The following is a 15,622-nucleotide window of genomic DNA, read 5'->3' on the forward strand; positions in this document are numbered from 1 at the left end:
CACGAGGCTGGCCTTGCGTGCCACTGTGTCTTGCAATTGTGTCGCTATTCTAGTCTCCCACGCTCTCTCGCGACACCTGGCTGGCCCAGAGAATCCCTTGTCCCTTGTCTCCCCCACGTCTGGGCACCCTTGTTCCTTGTCCCCGAGATTGCCTTCGCTTGTACTTATCCCCACCAATTTCTCCCAACAATGGCCGGCACAGCACTCTCACGAAAAGCCCAACGCGCTTTGAAAAAGGTTAGAAAGACTGACGCCACCAAAGAGAACAGCCCCCTACAGACTCAAATGGAGACAAATAAAGAGTCTCGGTCGCGCTGCAGCTCTCCCAAGAACAACACTACACCCCTTCTTCTCACGCCAGCCAAGGTGGCTGCGCCTATCCTCTCCCCCGCCTCCATGGACAAAGCTCAAATCGTTGGTGGCCACGATCTTCCCTGTGTCAACCGACGCATACAGGAAGAATCGTTGTGGGACGGCGACGAGGATTTCAACCCATTCTGCTCGCCACCGCCCAGTTACGGAGCGTTCGGCCAGTATTCCACTTTCGAGACTATTCCGGCCCCACTCAGTATTCCGGCTCACTCGTCCATCTTTCGAATCGCATACCACCAGGAGTTCCCCTCGTTGTACCACAGCAACGATATTTGTCGGCCTGTTGAGCAAATCACACGCTTTCAAGTCCTCGAACTTCGAGGTGAGGGATCCTTTGGCATCGTCGTGTCTGCTCGACAGCAGCATGACGGACGGGTTGTGTGTATCAAGATGTGTAACGTGAAGGGAAATCAGAGGGACGAGTATGCGGTGTGCATGAGGAATGAGATGGAAGTACGCAGGAGATTACGCGGGGGTAGATTTAGTCCTTTCGTGTTGGAAACAGTTGCGCACTGGACGAATGTCGACTTGTCGTACCTGGTGATGGTAATGTGTCCTAATTTTTTTTCATCGTATATTTTCGCCATACTCAAGCACAGTTTTTGTCAGCCATTCATGTGCGGGGATTTGCAAGGCTTGTTGGAGCATCCGATCACCATCTCACAACTCAAAACATACATACTCCAAATGGTGCGTCCGTTCTTGTTTCCTGTTCCCACGCCACTCTTTCTTACTGTCCATTACCCTTCGACAGCTCTCTGGCATCTCACATCTCCACGACCGCGGCATAATCCACGGCGATATTAAACCATCCAACGTCCTCCTTGTCCCAAATCATTCCCCCACATCCACCGACATCCCATACTATATCACCATAACCGACTTTGGATTGTCCTACATCCATCCGTATGACGGGCCCATCCCCAGCCTCTTCCCTCCATCCTATCAACAATCTGATTTCGGCTCTTGCTTTAATTTGGGATGTAGGGGCGAAAGGTTCGTCGTGCCGCTGAGTACTGCCACTGGTGGTACACCCATCTTCAAGGCTCCTGAGCTGTATAATATTCAAGTCGATCAGGAGGGATGGCTGGATGATATATATGGAATGAGTAACGTTTGTATGCGTTCAGTGGTCCATGACTTGACAGGGACAGGGGCGGAGGATGCATCGGGGTATGATCATACGGTCGATTATTGGGCGTTGGGGGTGACGCTGTATCAGCTCATGACCAGCAACTTTCCATTCGAAGGTTCGGACCACCAAACTCTCCGTATGAGTTTGATCAAGTATTGCCAGCATCCGTTGACCCATACGGGCCAATACTGGGCGAATATGGGAGATCGATTCCCTGCGGAGGTTGCGGAAGTTTTGACGTTTGTCAGTTTATCTCTCATGCACTCTCCGACACAGAGACTGACATTCTGACGCTTCGGTTCGTGTGTTGTGACGGTGTGACCATTTTAACTACAGTTACTTCATCCCAGCCCAGTTCAACGTCTCAAATGCCGAAACCTCGCGAACCTCGCTTTTTTCGACTGGATCGGAGAGTCAGTGCTGTTCATCTCCTCCCTTCTTTCACAATTGTTTCCTCCGCGTGCGCTCACCGGCTTCTTGCTTCGGTTTGCTGACATCATTACGATCGTTATATGTAGAGTTGACCCTGAATGGGAAGAGAAGGGGGAACAGGTTGCTTGCTGGAACCTGCGTGCGTACTTTGCTTCTCTCACAGATCCTGTCGACTTTAATGTCTCCTTGATCATTCCATTTTGTTACAGTCGTGAACGAAGCGTATATGCAGGAGACCTACATGCATTTAGTATAGTGAGCTGTTCTCTCGCGTTGAACGCGAGAGAGAGGATCATAGGGGACGTGAGATTCGCCCAATGCTAACCTGCACAAAATAGGTGGAATGGTCTGATTATTCAGTCCTGCATAAGACATATGGATGGAAGGAAACACATTGCGAGTGTCTCCCAGTGTACATAACATGCGTCCGCCCGAATGTAGCCAACTGAACCACCACACCTATGCTGTTATTTCCACCTGGGATAAATTCTAGCACAACATTGTCAGTCTAACCTTCCGTGTCACGTCGATAAATCCTGTGGTATGTACGATCAAGTTGACTGTGTACTACGCAGTGCCACTGTGGACTTTCAGGACAAATTATTTAGCGCCGCAATTTACATATAGGCGAGATGGCCGAGCGGTCTAAGGCGCCAGACTAAGGATCTGGTCTCTTCGGGGGCGTGGGTTCAAATCCCACTCTCGTCAAATTGTGTGTTTCGGATAACATGCTTTTTGTTGCTCGCCTTTTCCATAGGCGTGACTTCTCATGCACAGGGAACGATGCACACATTCTATGAGGCTGATTAGGATGTACAATCCGAGAGTCGGTCTCAATCGTGCATAATGGAACCCGCAGAACACAAAATATCCGTAAAAAAAATCGACACCACTCCTCGCACCATCTTCCTCAGGCTCTTTTCCCTCCCGCTGAACCTTCACCATTGCTCGTTCAGCCATAACTAGTACTAAACGCTCAACTCCAATCATTCGCATCAAGCTCTCTCGCGGGTCTTTCCCTTCCATTTTCTCTGGGGCCATCGGATTCCTCATCAGGCGGGAGCATGATCATGCCCTCTTCTTTCTTGAAAAAGGTAACCCAAATGGCGGCGGCGAGGAGCGTGAGGGGGTGCAGAACGGTAAACATGATGCAAGTGATCTGTTTGTCCGAAAATGCGCCGTTAGCTGCAGCCAAGCCTCGTAGTTGACAAGAGAAGTCATGAGGGAGTGGGGGAGAGTGCAGCCAGGAAGACGCACATAGACGGGCGCAGGCTTGAGTTTTGTGGCCCAAATCGCTACATTGATCCATGTGGCCCCAACACACCACACGATATCGCGTCGGACAGCAACGATGATTAGTCCAAGTAAGTTGACACCAAGGATCACGCCGAATCCTTCCCATTGATGAGCACGGTAGTGATCTTTGTGGGCAGGGTCCCAAGCGTGGCCTAGTGTGACGCTGTGGGTAATTGATCACAGGTGTGCATGAGTACGATTGTCGTTAGCAGATATCCGTGTACGGGGGAAGTAGGAGGAGACGTACAATAGAGAATATGGGAACAGGAGCATGAGAGGAAGAATGAGGAAGAGACGGATGGGTCCGTGAATGAGGGCGACATCGAGAGGACGAGCTCGCGTAGGTGGGTGATACGTGAATAATACGACATTGCAGTAAATGAGGAGAAGTAGAAGTATTCCGAGGAGGACTGTGGAAGCCAGAAACATGCGGAATACCTGGAGAAGTATTGTCAGCTAAGGCTAGATCGACAATAGCAGCGAAAGATTTCCATACCCATGTAATAGCCCATGCTGCTGTGACAAAGTTGGAGAATACTAATGCCATACCAACTCCCTTGACGACCGTTGCCTACATTCGCGTGGAGAGTTGGTCAATGTTCAACTCACTGGGCAGCAGCAGTTTATGGATGAGCGCACCTTCGTTTCCCGCTTCCTTGCGATCACGAGGAGAACGCAATACCCTATTTGGCACACGTATATAGCCGCAAAATATGCAGCAATCAAGGGTGTGTATGGAGATATTGATGCAGGGAACCATTTCACGACGTCTCCTATGGACCGAATCGTATGTAAGTCTCAACTCATCTAGCATTGTGGAATGATAAGAACGGCGCACCGAGTGATGGAGAAACAACGAGAGCACATATCATCACAGTCGCAATGTTAATAAGTAGTGACAAGGGTGTCAAGACTTGTAGCCTTCATGAGTTTGTTAACGTTCAAGCAACTTCGTGATCAAGCCGCCAGATAGAGAAGCATACCGAATTAGCGACAAATAGTCGCGCACGGCAGGATGATGTGTATCCAATGGTAAGTCATCCATGCTAGGTATCTTCCAAGCGACAGCTTCGATAACGTTGACTACAGTGTTGGTGGTGGGGGTAAAGAAAAGACAAGGTTGACGTCTGCATGGTGGTCAGTTGCAAACTCCTCTTGAGTAGACAGCAACGACGTCATAGGCGCGATCATAATAAGCCGCAAGCTTGGCGCATGTTGCGTATGTTCGTCGCCACACCTCGCCACACGCCAATACAACCCCACCCAGACCGAGGCGGTAGGCCACAAATCAGTAGTCGTTGATTGAAAAAACAGAAGATCTGGTTAGCCATCCAACATAATGTACATGAATAATCTGTAAGCCCCAGTATTTCACCTAACTAGTGCGTATACCCGATCCTCCCGGGCACAACACCAAACGCACGCCCCTTCTTCCCGAACATCTTCCTCAAATCATCGACCAGCCCTTCCGGGTTCTCATACGACGCAAAGTGTCCACCGTACTCGTGCTCCGACTCGAATACGACGTTGCCTATCGTATGCACCCATCTGTTCATTGTGAAATGAATATACCACATCAATGAAACAAAGCAGCAGTGACCCACGATCTTGGAGGGAGATACCCCTCTTGCGGAAAGTACGAGATACCGATAGGGACGTGCTTGATGTTGATAGGAATAACGCCCGGACCCCATAGGTCTTCCATCTCGTAGTAAATACGGATGGATGCGGCAGGTCCAGCGCGTGAGAACCAATATATTGACACCCAGGTCAGCACTATAAGTACAAAACCCCAACAGAGCCGCGCAGTCAGCGTCAAACGGACCTGACGAAACAGCGAGAGAAGACATACCTTCGTCATCATCCCAATCATACGCGTCTGTCCAACCGACCAGTTTCTCGTATATCCACGCCAACAACCCCACAGGCGAGTCTGCCAGTGAGTATCCGAGAGTCTGAGGTTTGGTGCTTTGGATGGCGGTGTACGCATGCCCAGTTTTGAGGTGTTCATCCCAGCGAGCGCGGCTAGCGCGTTCACGAGAAGAGTACGGCATGATGGCGTGCCACAACCAGCTCATTGGGTTAGAGAAAAGGGAGGGCGCCCATACACTGTGTGAGATGTGGCAGCAATGCTTCGTCATGAGTAACAAGGCAAGACTGAGGGGAGATCACAGATAATGACATACACCGGGTAGTTGGTATGCCAGGCTTTAACGTGTTTGGGTCCATAGCGAACGGCCATATGACGGGTTATCTGAGGAAAACGGTAAGGACAGGGGGACCTTAGTTCAGGCGAAACCGTGAATGGGTTTTTGGAAATTGACCCACCAGACTACCCCAGTCGCCACCTTGTACAACATATTCATGGTACCCCAATGCCATCATTAAATTGTGGGCGACCTGTATACTCCTGTGAAGCAGTACGGTGAAGGGGTCAGCGATAAGCCACTCACTTCTGTGTACTGGTCTATGGCGAAACCCTTCTTATGAGGACCCTCTGAGAAACCGAACCCAGGAAGCCCAATAGCGACGACATGGAAGCTTGGATGGTCCGGGGAGGATTCCGTTAGCAGGGGCAATATCTTCTTCGCTTCTATAAAACTCCCTGGCCCTACAATCAAGAGTCCACATCCGATTCAATTTGACTACTATGTCCCCGAGAGAATGCGATATACAAAGACAAAACTCACATCCATGCACGAACAATAACGGAACTGCATCCACAACCTTACTCCTCCCGTGCACATAATGCACATCCAACACTCCGTGCCCCTCAACCTGAACACCCATGGTAAACATAGGCAATTTCTCATTCAATTCCTTCTCGTACTTCCTCCAATCGTAACCGTTCGTCCAACGCGCGACGAGCCGTTGAACGTCGGCCAAGGGGGAACCATAATCCCAGTCTGCATCGTCGAGTTCGTCGGGAAAGCCGGTGATAGATAGGTGTGTTTGGAGAGCCTCGAGAGCCTCTGTGGAAACGGATATCTGGAATGGGGTTTCGATATGGGAGGTCATTTGGGTACTTGCGAGAGTTTGAGTGAGTAGGACAAGGCAAGGTGAAGAGATTATATAGGCTGCCACTTGCGACCCTGGCGCTTCCCGGGGCTCATGTGTTCAGAACTTGGTGCCCTGCGTCGTTAGGAGTCGCTGACAGATGATACACGACGAATAAGTGCATGACTCGCTCAACTTTAAAACATCTGAGAATAAGATTGTGATGAATAAGAAAGGGACAGACTGAGTTCGTCGGGGTCAGCTGGTGTTCGGAGAATAGCCACGTGATCGCGTTTACCCTAAAATGTGGCCCATTGCAGTTGTTTTCGAGACGAAGCTTCTGAGTGCTCAAACACCAAAACATTTTCATATACTACGAGTACACGCCCACAAAATTCCCGCACAAACACAACTATAAACTTCCGTTGATCACACCATAACTAGGAAAGCCTTGAATAAATTGATATCGTAGGATAGCACAGACCTGGCCCTCATACTTCGATCTTATTTAGCTCTGCATATAACTCTTCTACATCATCAAAAGTTTTCCAAGCCTCTTTAGGTACCCCTGCAAACGCCTTCTCGAGTCGTTTCGCGCTGTTCAGATGCTTTTCCTTCTCGGGGTCAACGCCTCTCACTGTCCGGATCCATATCCTCTGAATCCACCCGGGGTACGTCTTATATCTACAAGATACATGGATTTAGCGTCAGTTTGTAAGCGGATTGGATACAAGGAGAAACGCACATTTCGGCGTACGACTCCGGATCCGTCTGCGTACTATCCCCAATTGCAACCCATCTCTTCCTCGGTAGCCACCCGTGCACTTTCTTCATCCTATCGACTTTATAGTCCTGAGTGCCTTCGGATAAATTGACAACGAAACTGGAAAGATCCATCCAGCTCATGTCACGTAGAATAATTTGACCATGTGGGTAGTTTTTGCGTACGAAGGACCGAAGGAATGGGTAAAGATTGTAAGGCGATGCGGAGAGGTAGAGGTAGGTAGGTGAGTTAAGACGGGCCTGGAGGGTTTGATAAAATTCGGGGAAACCTGGGGTGGGTTCAGGGGAGTTGACGAAGGTATTGCGAAGCAGGGCGGCTCGGTCGCGGACTTGCGAGACTTTGATGGTGTCGTCGATATCTACAGATGGTTTGAAGAAGGACGGTGCCAATGTCAAAGTGGCATTCGAGATGAATAGACTCAAACGAGTTAGACAAGGAGGCAATTACCTGATATGATACCCCATCCTCCCGCACTCGCACAGAACACGTCCATCTCTATGTCTCTCGTATCCCCCGGCTCGGTGATCGCAACGCACTTCAACTTCGCTCCAGGCTCTCCCACTGCCACCGGTCTATTGAAGCTCCTCCTCGAACTACTGATACCGTTCCTGTCACTTCTCTCCAACTTTAAGACCTCTCCTGTTCTCTCGTCCCGTTGTTCATCCCCATTGATCCTTACTGACAACTGCTTCGAGGGAAGGATGTCGGCAAGGAAGGGCTGAACGCGTGTCTCGATAGTACGTCGTGCAGCTTCGTCATCTGGAGCGAGGTTAAGCTCTTGTGCGATTTGAGCTATCCATTTTCCTGCCTTCGTTCGGAATTTGTCTTGAGCGAATAAACAGGCGACGAACTCGGCGGTCCATGTTGCGTTGGTGGCATCGCGGTCGAATGCTAACGGTGTCTGGTCCTTGCCGTTGTCGTCAGCTGGAGTAGGGAACGCGGTGGTGTCAAGGAGCCAGACTGTGTCTTCAGGAGAGACTGGAACAGTAGTGGAATGAGAGGACATTTCTGGGAGCAGATACGACCATCCTTCCTCGACAGCGGCTTTGAGTCGGGTGAAAGGCATCGATGTCAGAATGTCACAGCACAGTGGGCCTAGATGAAGCGTGAGGGTGTAGGAGAGGAAAAAATCGGCCTAGTTATATGCCTGAAACTCGTGAAACAGGGTGGAGTGGGTACGGTTGGCATCCCCTTTTACATTAATTGGATAGAGTCCCACTCACAGGGGCGTGAGACACTATCGAAGCGATGACGCTGGTTACTACCCCCACGATAAAATCACAGGACGACAAGAATACGAGAGAGGTAGCACGTCAGGGTGCCAAGACTCCCGGAGACGAAGTATAGGACGTGTGTCATATCGAGCTATTCCAGGTTTGTGCTCCCATTGGAGAAAGGTAGTGAATACCAATACATGACGTCGCCCAACGCACCATGGATGGTGGGTGAAAACCATATTCCCAGATGCTAAAGCACAAAGAACTTGGGACAGGGGGCAAATGCAAAGACTTCGCGCACGACGAGGCATGCCATGAAGTTAGTATGAGGTGCACTGCAAACCTGCCGGGAACCGGTGGCAGGTATTGACATGGCAGACTCCTGGAGAGCCGTGTGAATCCGGTGGAAGGAGGCCTAGAACTCGCTGAAAACGGTGGAGATCGTATGGAACTAGATGAAAGCAGTGACCGTTGTGATGTGCAAACCGTCGATCATAGTGCAAAGTTCGGTGGTGGCGGCAGTCATGGTAGGGAGGCAGCGTGGCAAACTGTAGCAAACGCCACAAAGGTGATAGTTTGAAGCTCCGCTACTCCGATCAAGACAACAAACGTCCACAAAACCAATTTCAAAGCCGAACTTCGAAGGTCTTGTTGGACCTCTCTCAACGCTCTGCTTTGTTTCCTTATCTCATACGGATCTTGAACGAACGTCTGCAAGTATGCATTGGCACAGCTACGAGTGGCAGAGTGCCTCGCAGTGCTCGCTACCATTTCCGCCGGCAAGAGGATTGACGTAAATTTGCATTACTTACCTCTGGCACCCAACGCGACTCTGTGTCAGATCATGGAGACAAAGGAAAATGCCTAGCCTGGGATTCCGTTTCCATCGCCTTTGTATGGCGACTGGTGACACCGGCACTATATAAAAGCCCGCCTCTCGAACATATCTCGGTCAACTAATTTCTCCTTCCTCCCCACACCCCCCATCTCCGAACACCTTCAGCTCGAACCCTTCCCACGCACGCATATGTCTATTTCCAACAGCTTGAAACGGTTCCTTCGTCGAGGTTCTACTACGTCTGACCAATCGCCAAGTGAGCGTCGCCACTCCTCGCGCTTGTCCTCCTTTAGGCAGCCGTTTCTTGACACCATGGCCGACGAGACACCAACTGGGCCGTCCGCGACCTCTTCCATTCGTGATGTAGGTCTATATCAACCCTCTAAGCATGAAGTCTCATCAATTCAAACCAGATACAGGATGATGCACCGCGCCCGACCCCTTTGCTGATTCAGTCGGGTATCAAGCGCAAGGCCACAGAAGACCTCGAGAACGTAGTAGTGGACAATCTTCCGTCGATCCCGGACGAGGTTGTTTCGCCAACTATAAGCCGACGTTCTTTATCCCTAGCGGAGACAAGTGACGGCAGTATCGAAAGACGAGAACCCTCCCACCAGCCCAATCGCATGCGGTCTCCCAGGACATCGGCGTCCGAAGTCTTTTCCTGGGCTAAGGGACCAGGAGCGGGACATAGCGAGGCTGTCTGGACGCCGATTTCAGAGAATGGTCGACCCCCTGCGTCCATCGCTACGATCTCCGACTATGATGATGATGCCGACGAAGATGTGTTCCGCCATACGGTTGGACGCGAGGCAGAATCTGCCGACCTCACAGGCCATAGAACAACAGCAGGACACTATGTTTCTGCCATGGAAATGGTTCACAAAGAGACGAACACCCGTGAGATGATTTTCTCTCCCGATATAATCCATCCCCTTCCAACATCATCCACCTTGAAACCCCCAATTCCTTCTCGCCATCCTCAAAGGCCAGATGGCAAACTTCTTCACGACCATAAGCACAGGCATACCGGCCCCGAGGATGCAACCCCATCTCTGCCATCCCCGTCATCTACAGCTCCCCATCGGCACCATAGTCGAAAGAAGAGGGAAAGCTGGGAATCTGTCGCAGCGCATCTTAGCAACTTCCGCTTTCCTCCTGATCCTCCAAAACAGCCCTCCGTTGACAGTCGTCGCTTGTCTACTGGACGTGTCAGCACCCTGTCTACTCTGGGGCCAATCGTTCTGAGCTGTGATGCCAAATACACGTTCTCTGGGGGCCAAAGTGAATATAAGTTCCAGAACCTTGTGCTGCGAGGAAGCGAAAACGATCTTGATACGCCCGGATATCTTGAGAATCCACGTCCTGCACCGGTCGCTCCTCGTGAGTCTACCACGAATATGCCGCAGCACTCGATCTCTTCTCGCGGTACTGGAAACTTTGAATGGTGTGTCCGTGGCACTATAAGAAACAGTGCCTCGTGCCTCGTTCACCTTGCAGAGCATCGCTCTGGAGCTCTTCACGCGGTGAAGACCATCCCTCTGCAAGCTCTGAATACTCCGGCTGTTGCACAAAGGCTCATAGTAGAGCTAAAGGTTATGAGCCTCCTTCGTAACTCGAAGCCGCCTCCTCTTTTCGTGTCAGCTCCTGCCGTGGAAGCGGAGACATGGTACTGGGCGTCTTGGGATAATGGACTCCATATTGCAATGGTTCGTTCTCCTTTTTTCTGAGATGCAACCAGAAAACTGACAGTTTCGATGCCATCTAGCCTTTTCACCAGCGAACGCTCGAGCACCTTATCGGAACTTTGACGCATACCCAGGCCCAATACATTGCTGCTGAGATGGTCCGTCTCATTATCCTCACTCCTTAGTCACAGCGTTTTCTCATACTTCTCAACCTCCATGCAGACCATGGCTATCCAGTACCTTCACGACAACGGCATTGTTCACAATGATACCCGGCCTAGCAACATCTTCATCGTCCACACGGGGCATTGTGTTCTTGGTAACTTCAGTCGTGCATCTCTCATTACCGACAGCTTGGAATGGGACGTCCCGAGCGTCTCAAGGGGAGACCTTGTATATCTTGCACCGGAAATCTTCTTCGCGCTCAAACCTGAAGACGATATCCCAATCCGATATACTCAGATCGTGGATTGGTGGTCCCTGGGCATAACCCTTCTAGAAGCATGCGCTGTTCCGTTGGCAATGTCGGTGAGTAGTGGCTACGTTGACTCGCATGTGTTTTCGTTGAGCGTAAGTAACCTAACCTATCACGTCTTTCTTTAGCCTCTCATGGAAGAGTTTGGACCCAGCCGTCCACGACGTAACGGTATAATCCCTCATTTCACGGAAGCCGAGCAGACTCGCCTCCAGGGCTGCGTTACCAGGTTACTCACACCTGCCCTCATTGGATGGCGTGTCCTCTCAGAGGGAAACATCTCTACGGATACTGCCCTGAACTACATTCTGACGGTACGTTTCCAGCACCGGTACTACAATCTTCTGGTGACTCAGACTTACATTTTTATCGTCTCAGCTGCTCCACTTGAATGGGTTAGATAGATGTCAATATTCTGAACACGTTCTCAAGGAGCACATATTTTTCGATAGAGGGTACGTTGGTATATTCATGAACTGCCATGCACATTCCACTAAAACTCACTCAGAAATATCGATGGTACGGAACTGTTCCGTCGTCTTCGAGACGACGAACTCCGTCGTACGTATTTTCTTCCCTTTCATTCCCCCTCCAGATCACTCATCTCAAATTGCACGCCAGCTTTCGAGAGAAACAAAGTTCACGTATGGCCGGTGAACGAGGCTGTGAAGGAACAGAAGCCTCTGCGTAGTGACCTCGAACTGCCGTCGGGCTCGTCGGATGCAGGAAATCACCCTCTCGAGCCGCCATCGCTCGCCGCCCTGGGTCAGTTGTTTAGAGAGGCAAAACTATCTTTGCTATTTGATGATCGGATCCGCACCGGGGACGATTGAAGGGATTTCTCCATTGTAAATCTTTACACGGAAAGGTGGATGACGGCGACGACGGAACCGTTCAACACTATGGCGAAACTTCTCTTCTGATGAAGCCTTTTTCTTTTTGTATCTCCTACTCTCCTGTATTTTTATCTTCAATTCTCGATGTATCCTTACACTTTTACACCAGTGGAGCTAAGAATTGAGCAACCATCATTTATGTAGTTTATCGGAGCAGAACTGTCGGTCAAGGTACTTAGATGGCTGTGGCGAATTTATGGTGTGGCGTAAGTAACTTCGATATATGTGGCGCACTTCTAAATCTTTTTAGCTTCACTCAGACGACACAAATTCTCGAGCACTAAGTAAGTCTGAGAATCACAAAGGACAACTCTCTCTGGAGCTTCCACGCTAAAACTTTGTCTGTCATAGAGGTGAGCACTATAAGCTCCGCGGCCATAAAGCGTCAGGACTAGGAGGAAGGCATCGACGGTCAATCTGCCCATATGGCTGGTAAGGCTCGACGATTGCTGAGCAATGGTGGAAATATCCCACCAACGTCCCGCTCAATCCATCTCAACTGTATTGTGTATGATTTGATTCCCTCGGTGCGGGACGTTCGACGGGGCCACCCGCGCAGGTTCCTCATGGGCCATGGCGTCTTTACCTGATTGTTCTATATTCGTTGCGAGTCCTGACGACACATCCTATTCGAATCAAACACTGCAGTTATTTGTACTCCGCAGTGACCTTGCCCAGCCGCCAAATTTATATTTTGGAATGATCGATATTCTGACAGAGCTGCGTAGCTTCCGAGTCGAGTATTCGTGCGAGACAGAGTCCTCATCAAGTTCGTCGATCAATTTTACAGAATTACAGAATCTCGTCAAGCTTCTTCGAATAGCATCTTCAGCGCAATCGGGCCTCTTGTTCTGGAGTCTTACGGTCGGTCTTGTCTTGTCAAGCTCGCGAAGATTTTTAGAAGACGTCGGTTAGAGAAGCCGCCCGGACTACTTATGGCTTCCCGAGGTTTCCCGTGAAGTCTTAATTACTCCCCACCACTATTCTATGATTACGACTGTCAACTAATTCTTCTAGTCCTTCTTGATTATGTGTGAAGGGAAAGCGAAGCTGGCTCATCCTACTATTGATCCCGGGACGAGGGTCACGATGTTCATGGGAGTAGTATAGCTGTGAGCATTCACGGGCGTTCACACTCGAGCTTCAAGCTTCCAGGACCATAGAAGGCCGTAGAAGGTAGGTTTCGTTAGGGTTCTTGAGGTACTAACGGCATAATATACATAGCGTGTCCTTCCCGCACTGGAGAAACAAGCGATCTACCTCAAATCGGCATGCACCCTTCCTGGAAAGAGATTGACTTTGTGCTTCCGAGGCCAATGTCCATTGTATGAGAGGCCCGCGGTCGAGAGCACTGACTCGGAATCGGAGTATGTGAGAATCAACTGGACGAATGTGAACGTCTCTGGACCGCATACGCACCCTCCAACTCGAAGCACACCGAGGCCCGATGCTCATTCGCAGCTCGCAGCTCTGGACGCCCTTCTATGAAGTGACATACCCCGCTGATGAGGGTGCAGGCTCGAATGAGACCCAGAGCCTTTCTGATGCGAATTGAAAGATTGCCAATTTGCTGGACGCCGAAGGTGAGCACGGAACAAAAGGCGGCACGGTGAGCAATTTGGAGTCCAATCCACTGCGGGCCTGCGGCGACCTATGAGCGCACACTTCTATGGTCTGTGAGCGGAGAGCCTCCTAGTAAGTACGGGTAGAGCAGCAATTTGGAGAAGCGGATGTGAGCGGGATTTGAAACACCGAAGCGGCGCGGCGCGGCGAATACGAACCCATCTTCGGAAGAAGGGGAAGGGGGAACAAGAGAACGTTAGTTTGAATATCACGAGGCTGTGGCCCAGGCGTTGACACAAACCGGCGGGTAAGGTCGCGCAGTGCCCATGACCGACCTCCTTCCCTTCGGAAGAGCCGAGATGCGGGATACAATGAGCTGAGGGTTCGTAATGCGGCTATTGGTGTAAGCCAACATGGAGCTTATATGGGCGATATACTCAAGAATGGAGAGTACTTACGCATAGATACCCCATAGGTAGATGAAGAGTATTGTTCAGACTCTTCGACACAGAAGACCGTGGGCATTTTCAGCCCGCGAATGAAAGTCCCGATTTGGGACCGGAGGCACTGGGTGGGTATAGGGCGGTAATGAAAGTTGCGAGATGAAGGTGGCGTGAGCGATGTGCATGTGGCGCAAGGCGCAAATTTACCTCTCGCACGTAGTCGCACGTCCGCACAAATTGTAGGCTTCGAGCTTGGCGGGGCGTCAAATATCGGGTCAGCCGTTTCACTCTGCTCTATCATCCACAGGTAGAGGAAACTGGCCGGATAACAGATCGTGCAATATCTCGCTGGTCACATCGGAGGATGTGAAGTAAAGTAGAGGAGGTGACAGGTTGAGGAGACTGGTGGCTGAGGAATGGTGATGGTGGTGCAAAAAAAAACCATCGCCATCGTTTGATAGGTGGCCTTACCCCAAATGGTGACTTCGAGAGCCTATATTCTCGGGCTCGACCGAGCGCGGTATGCAGCTCTCTTCGATTGCACAGAGATGTGAATGAGAATGTCCGACTTCATCGGGGGTTGAGCGGGGCAAACACGGCGTAATCAAAGCTCACAAAGGCATATGGAGGAGGGACGGGGTTCGAGCAAGTTCTCGACGTGTATGAGTGATGAGTACTAACGCTGACGAGCTGAGCGGTATGTCCATTTGGGCGTCCTTAATGAAGTAAAGTGCCGTGAGCATTTCCGACTGATGATCGGCGGTCACGACGTGGAAGCAATTCCCCATGGAAGTATGCAGCAGCATCGACAAGTTCAATGCCAACTGGGGCTCGATGTCGTGTGGCGAGAATCGTGTGTGGCGGGGACGTGAAACACAACCGTATATGGCCGCAAAGCGGCGGCAATAATGGGTGATTTTGGTAGATAATCCATGCTGTCAGGAACAGAGTCGACGAATGGAGAAAGCAGCAATGCGCACCGCGAGGCAGGTTGAGAGGGAAACACATTGACCATCGCTTAGGCCGCAGCTACCAGGTATGGTCGAATCCGAGCATATCCTTGAACCTTGAAAATGAGGGACAGATTGACCTAAAGATTCATGAGAGTGAACTATTGGGCATTATAGCACAGAGAAGCGGTAACGTTGTTCCCGGGCCTGGAGAGCGAGATGAGAGAGCCGTAGGGACAGAGAAACACGCATGCGAAAGAAGAGGGAACATATCACCGTTGTCTGCTGAGTTCGCTTGAGCACGAGGCACGTAGGAGGGGAGCAGCGGGTTTCAGCGAAACTTACCAGACATCAGGGACTGGATATTGGTGGTTACAGAGTTTCATGGTGATTCAAACCGATTTAAACCAAAGTTCCTGATTGAGCGAAGAGACTGGACAAGGTTGGACGAAACAATGCGCTGAAGAGGGATTTTGGGATCTGCGAGGCGTAGCGCTTTGACAGGAGGATGGTGTTGAGTAGGAATAAAGTATACG

At 50.6% G+C, this 15,622-nt stretch overlaps 5 protein-coding genes and 1 non-coding gene across 6 annotated transcripts; 3 read left to right on the forward strand and 3 right to left on the reverse strand.

Moving 5' to 3' along the window:
* Nucleotides 1-189: 189 nt before the first annotated feature.
* On the forward strand, nt 190-2,195 carry STEHIDRAFT_156306 (kinase-like protein; the record flags this gene model as incomplete). The annotated part of the gene is made up of 6 exons (XM_007303529.1): nt 190-918; nt 982-1,062; nt 1,127-1,750; nt 1,844-1,920; nt 2,026-2,078; nt 2,149-2,195. The coding sequence occupies 6 exons, from the start codon at nt 190-192 to the stop codon at nt 2,193-2,195; spliced, it is 1,611 nt and encodes a 536-aa protein (XP_007303591.1).
* A 370-nt stretch (nt 2,196-2,565) lies between these two features.
* STEHIDRAFT_t130 lies at nt 2,566-2,647 on the forward strand. The gene has a single exon. It is a non-coding gene; the product is annotated as a tRNA-Leu (tRNA).
* Nucleotides 2,648-2,745: 98 nt separating this feature from the next.
* Nucleotides 2,746-4,332, reverse strand: STEHIDRAFT_120974 (uncharacterized protein). The gene is made up of 7 exons (XM_007303530.1): nt 4,219-4,332; nt 4,074-4,156; nt 3,875-4,008; nt 3,732-3,806; nt 3,483-3,673; nt 3,197-3,398; nt 2,746-3,098 (listed from the first exon to the last, which is right to left on the reverse strand). The coding sequence occupies exons 1-7, from the start codon at nt 4,278-4,280 to the stop codon at nt 2,916-2,918; spliced, it is 930 nt and encodes a 309-aa protein (XP_007303592.1). The 5' UTR covers nt 4,281-4,332; the 3' UTR covers nt 2,746-2,915.
* Nucleotides 4,333-4,540: 208 nt separating this feature from the next.
* Nucleotides 4,541-6,385, reverse strand: STEHIDRAFT_78214 (epoxide hydrolase). The gene is made up of 7 exons (XM_007303224.1): nt 5,926-6,385; nt 5,689-5,846; nt 5,564-5,635; nt 5,422-5,489; nt 5,088-5,344; nt 4,840-5,011; nt 4,541-4,783 (listed from the first exon to the last, which is right to left on the reverse strand). The coding sequence occupies exons 1-7, from the start codon at nt 6,251-6,253 to the stop codon at nt 4,615-4,617; spliced, it is 1,224 nt and encodes a 407-aa protein (XP_007303286.1). The 5' UTR covers nt 6,254-6,385; the 3' UTR covers nt 4,541-4,614.
* A 338-nt stretch (nt 6,386-6,723) lies between these two features.
* STEHIDRAFT_56584 (uncharacterized protein) lies at nt 6,724-8,022 on the reverse strand (the record flags this gene model as incomplete). The annotated part of the gene is made up of 3 exons (XM_007303186.1): nt 6,724-6,916; nt 6,978-7,374; nt 7,464-8,022. The coding sequence occupies 3 exons, from the start codon at nt 8,020-8,022 to the stop codon at nt 6,724-6,726; spliced, it is 1,149 nt and encodes a 382-aa protein (XP_007303248.1).
* A 1,361-nt stretch (nt 8,023-9,383) lies between these two features.
* Nucleotides 9,384-12,067, forward strand: STEHIDRAFT_110563 (kinase-like protein; the record flags this gene model as incomplete). The annotated part of the gene is made up of 9 exons (XM_007303531.1): nt 9,384-9,434; nt 9,485-10,454; nt 10,572-10,780; nt 10,840-10,917; nt 10,982-11,287; nt 11,363-11,548; nt 11,613-11,689; nt 11,743-11,795; nt 11,856-12,067. 9 exons carry the CDS (start codon nt 9,384-9,386, stop codon nt 12,065-12,067), a joined length of 2,142 nt encoding a protein of 713 aa, XP_007303593.1.
* Nucleotides 12,068-15,622: the final 3,555 nt, after the last annotated feature.

The sequence above is a fragment of the Stereum hirsutum genome, assembly GCF_000264905.1.
Source record: "Stereum hirsutum FP-91666 SS1 unplaced genomic scaffold STEHIscaffold_6, whole genome shotgun sequence".
NCBI lineage: Eukaryota > Fungi > Basidiomycota > Agaricomycetes > Russulales > Stereaceae > Stereum > Stereum hirsutum.